Raw genomic sequence first — 4,612 nt, 5'->3', positions numbered from 1 at the left:
TAAGGAAATCGGATCGAATATATACCTTTTACCAAAAAAAAAAGATATATGAGAAAATAAGATTACCCGAAAAAGAAACATTATGACAAATAAAACAACCTTAACTATAACTATGAGGAGCAACTTCTATGACTACTACTACTACTACATCGTGGGCAGTTCGGTACACACAAAACACAAACCATTGTGACACTTTGGATCAAAAGACATGATCGAACCAAATTCACGCAAATTTCATCGGAACGGGTCGCTTTGGGTCACCACGACGGGGCTTCGAACCACGTGGTTCACACCATCGGACCAGGTCACGGACCCGAACACCGCACCCGACTCGCCCATCACGATGTTCCTTGTGTCCAATGTCACTGTTACCAAATAGCTCCGTTTCTTGATCGCTTGAGTGAACACTAGCCTCGAGGGCTTCACGGTCACGGTCACGCCCCTCGGTGGCTCGACCCTAACTCGGTACACAGCCTCTGCTTGGCCCACGTTCATCACTGTTCGGACAATAGTCTTACTCAATGACCCTTTTCTTGAGACAGGGAATAAAGCTGTGATCGACGGGTAATTCAGATTCTCTGCCGAAGGTTTCCGCTTCGGACATCTCGCCGGCTTCCGTGTTATTACCTGAATTGTGTTTGGTCCGTAGCCTATGGCGCAGAGAAATGTGATGTAGTCGTCGTTGGTTATGTCGTAGATGAGACCCGGGTCCAACGCCCGACCGAGGTTGAGATGATCCGACCCGAAATCGTAGGGCGTGGATTGTTTTCCGGTGGACTCGTTGTGGTCGACGAGGCTCGCCGTCGTCATCATGGCGGACCTCACGGCGGCGGGGCTCCAGTCTGGGTGGGCTGATTTGAGCAGCGCCGCGGCTCCGCTCACGTGAGGACACGCCATGGATGTACCCGACAAGATGTTGAACTCTGTTTTCCGAGGATCGGAGCTTAACCCTGTCGGACCCACGGCCTCGGTCCAAGCGGCGAGGATGTTAACCCCCGGAGAAATCAGGTCGGGTTTCAAAATCTCTGGGTTTAATCCGTTCGGTCCTCTGCCAGAGAACGAAGCCACCACCGGAGCCGGTTTGATTCCCATCACAGTCCCTCTGAAATCGATTGTGGCCACAGGATTCGGATGGGTGGAAACGTAGGCTTTGATCTTGTCTCCCTCGCTCGATCCGACAGCGCATGCGGGGATAAGGTGAGCGTCCCCGACCAAGCCTTCGCCATTGGAGACGCCATTGGAGAGGATCATTCCAACTCCGCCGGCTTTCTTCACCACGAGCCCCTTTGCCACACGAGGGTTGCTCCCTCTGTCGCAAATCACGATTTTGCCTCTCACATGCCTCGGGTCGAGCGAGTTCTCCATGCACAGGGAAGGCGACAACATCCCCGTCTTCCCCGGGTAAACCACCGGAAACATCTTTCCGTTCAGTGGCTCGCCAGAGTAGAGAGAGACGCCGCTGAGACGGCGGCCGTCTCCCAGGATTACGTCAGCGGGGAAGTTCCGGTCGATCGTTCCCGCGCCGACTGTGGTGACCCACGGCGAGAGGTTAGTCACTGACATACCGTTGGGTCCGTCGTTCGTTTTCCTTTAGGCGGCGAACGAGCCGATGGCGATTGGGTCGAGGTAATACGGCGAGGAGATCCCGTCTCCGCCGCCAATGGAGATGGAGATGACGTCAACGCCGTCGGACACTGCGGCGTCGAAGGCGGCGAGGATGTCGGAATCGAGACAGCCGGAGTCCTTCCAACAGACCTTGTAGGCGGCGATGCGAGCCTTCGGAGCCACGCCTTTCGCCACGCCAGAAGCATAACCAGACATGCTAGCCCTAAAGGAGTGACGACCGGCGGCGGTCGAGGCAGTATGGGTCCCATGTCCGTCAGCGTCGCGAGTGGAGAGAAACTCCACCGTCTCGTTGATTCCGCCGATCACGGCGGCTTGCTGTCCCTTGGCGAAGAATCTCGCCCCGACGATTTTCCGATTACAGTTCTTCGGTCCGAACTTGTTCCCGCTTTGGCAAACGCCTCTCCACCGCTTCGGGACAGGTCCCAAGTTGAGATCGGAGAAGCTCCGGCGCTCCGGCCAAATTCCGGTGTCAAAGAAACCGATGATAACATCAGATCCATAATCAGACTCGGACCAGAGACCCCGCTGGTTTCGTAGTCCTAGAAACTGTGGGGACCGGGTCGTGTGAAGCTCACGGCGGCGGTCTTCAAAGACAGCGAGGACGGCCGGGTGGTTGCGGAGGATCTGGGCCTCTTTGGGAGTAACCATGGCAGAGAAGCCATGGAAGACGATGTCGTAAACATGGAGGATACGAGGAGCCTCGGCGAACTCGGAATTGTACCATTGGAAGTGTGTGGGGAAAACGGACGGCTTGGATCCGCCGTCGACGCGGAAGATGAAAGTCTTGGCCGTTGGATCAGCGCCGGCGGCGGAGGGAGTGAACAGAGAAGAGAGAAGGAAGAGGAGGAGGAGAACAGTAATGGAGGACGAGAGGAAAAGGGCCATTGAAGAAGGCGGATTGAGTGAAGCGAGTGAGTGGGCGGTTCGTTACCGACATTGATGCTCTCATTTAAAGGAAAAAGATAATCACACTGTTTTTGTGATTAATAAATGAATTAGTGAGATTTTAATTGTTTTCTCGCACTAATTTATTTATTAATCACAAAAAATATGATTTATCATTTTCCTTGAGAGAATTACTGCAATTTAAAATTTTGAAGCAGTTATGTGTGCGTTATTTAGTCACTACTAAGACTAATATTGTTATTTAGTCTTTTTTGGTAAACATGAGGGAAGAAAGGCTTTATAATATAATATATTTTTAAAAACCAAAATTCAAATTAAAAGGCACTAATCGTGAATTAATTCGATTAATAAGTGAGGGGACAGGTGTTTGTGGATATCATTCTGTCGTGGCACAGATGTAATGAGTCAGCCTTTCTTCTCGAGAAGGGTCCCACCACCTTTTATTGTACGGTCGGAGTTTCCAATGGGCTACCAAAATGCCGTCGTTTCATAAGTCAATAAAAACGACATCGTTTCTTTTGTCACGCTGGGGAGAAACATGGGCTTAAGATATGTAAGCCTAGGCCCATTACAAAGCCCAATAACAAGAGCCGATGGGACAAATTGGGGCTTTAGATCTGATAATTTAGTAGTAAAGAAATGAACTTGAAAACGTTGTCAGTCATTTCTCGATTTCTGTATTATTTTTCTTTCCTCGGAAATGTCCGAAACTCCGATTTGTGAAGGTTTTTGATCGATGAGGGCTTCTCGATTTTTGGCGGCGGCGGCGTCCGCCGTGAAGACCGGATCGGCGATGAGGAAACAGGTCTTAACATTGACGGAGGAGGCGGCGTCTAGGGTTCGGCATCTGTTGCAGCAGCGGCAGAAACCCTTCCTCCGGTTGGGCGTCAAGGCTCGTGGCTGCAACGGCTTGTCTTATACCCTCAATTATGCCGGTAATTTCCTCGAGCTCAAATTATTTTGTATCCCGGGGGGGGGGGGGATTTTAGGTTTTTTCCCCTCATGTGTCTGATTTTGGGTAGATGTTCGTATTACTAAGTTTCAATTTTGATTTACGGAACTGATTTCGGTATTCATCTGAATGCTTACGCGAGAAATTTATTTTTGTTTCAGTGATTGTGAGATGAGAATTGAAAAGCTGTTCTTAGCTTATTGATTCTGGTTTGGAGATTTTGTTGTTGGTGGAGGAATTTGCGGTTGTGTTTGTGTGAAAGTGATGTATGTGTATTCATTCAATAGCGACGAGTTTGTCCTTTACATGTTTTATTTAGAAAGCATATCTGCATTGTTATGCACCAACTGTTAACTATCCTGCGGGTTCATTCAGGGACATTAGTTTCGCAGATAGTTGTCCTTAAAGGTGTCTGGGTATACCCCTACAGATTTCATACTTCCCGGCATTTCGTGTTCCCCAATCGTAACTTCATGACTGGGAATTTCCAATCATGAATGATGGCGTTGTCCAGTTTTAGTCCATGATTATGTTCGTTTTCCTTTACATTCGGAGGATTAAACGGAAAAACAGTCGGACTAGGCAACAAAACAGTGTACGTGAAGTTCTAGCTACGGTAGTGTTGATTTCGGTCGAGCCATATGTTGATATCCATCTGATCACCATCATATGACATGAATGATCTCTATTCCGGCCACACGTCATCAAAACATTTGTGTTTCGCACTTGGTGGCTGTCCTATAGGCTGTTTGATAAGTGGTCTGATATTATTTGTTCTAAACAAAAATGTTTGTATAGATGAGAAGGGGAAGTTTGACGAGCTGGTGGAGGAAAAAGGTGTGAGGATACTTGTTGAGCCAAAGGCTCTGATGCATGTCATCGGGACCAAGATGGATTTCGTGGATGATAAACTCAGGTCGGGACCTATCTCTGCTGTATGGGCTGTCTCATCAATCTTGAATCTGAAGCCCTGAGGAAATTTTGGGTTTTGGTTGGTGGCAGGTCGGAGTTTGTGTTCATCAATCCAAACTCAAAAGGGCAGTGTGGATGTGGTGAATCTTTCATGACGACATCTAGTTCTGGAGCTGCAAAGCCGAGTGGTACTTAGCAAATAGCACCGGAAAGAGT

The 4,612-nt window shown here is 49.0% G+C and overlaps 2 protein-coding genes across 2 annotated transcripts in view; one reads left to right on the top strand and one right to left on the bottom strand.

The window, feature by feature from the left end:
- LOC104804332 (subtilisin-like protease SBT1.6) lies at nt 1-2,547 on the bottom strand. Its single transcript, XM_010528595.2, is given in 1 exon segment — nt 1-2,547. A coding segment is annotated over 1 exon segment (2,277 nt). The 5' UTR covers nt 2,512-2,547; the 3' UTR covers nt 1-234.
- Nucleotides 2,548-3,182: 635 nt separating this feature from the next.
- Nucleotides 3,183-4,612, top strand: part of LOC104804331 (iron-sulfur assembly protein IscA-like 1, mitochondrial) — a 2,037-nt gene continuing 607 nt past the window's right edge. Inside the window, exons 1-3 of the mRNA XM_010528594.1 lie at nt 3,183-3,467; nt 4,283-4,400; nt 4,487-4,605. Of these exons, the coding sequence (XP_010526896.1) occupies nt 3,269-3,467; nt 4,283-4,400; nt 4,487-4,592 (423 nt within the window). The 5' untranslated portion in view covers nt 3,183-3,268 and the 3' untranslated portion in view covers nt 4,593-4,605. The remainder of the gene's footprint in view (nt 3,468-4,282; nt 4,401-4,486; nt 4,606-4,612) is intronic.

Source organism: Tarenaya hassleriana, unplaced genomic scaffold, assembly GCF_000463585.1.
Source record: "Tarenaya hassleriana unplaced genomic scaffold, ASM46358v1 Cleome9, whole genome shotgun sequence".
Classification (NCBI taxonomy): Eukaryota; Viridiplantae; Streptophyta; class Magnoliopsida; order Brassicales; family Cleomaceae; genus Tarenaya; species Tarenaya hassleriana.
This window is presented reverse-complemented; position numbering and strand designations above follow the sequence as displayed.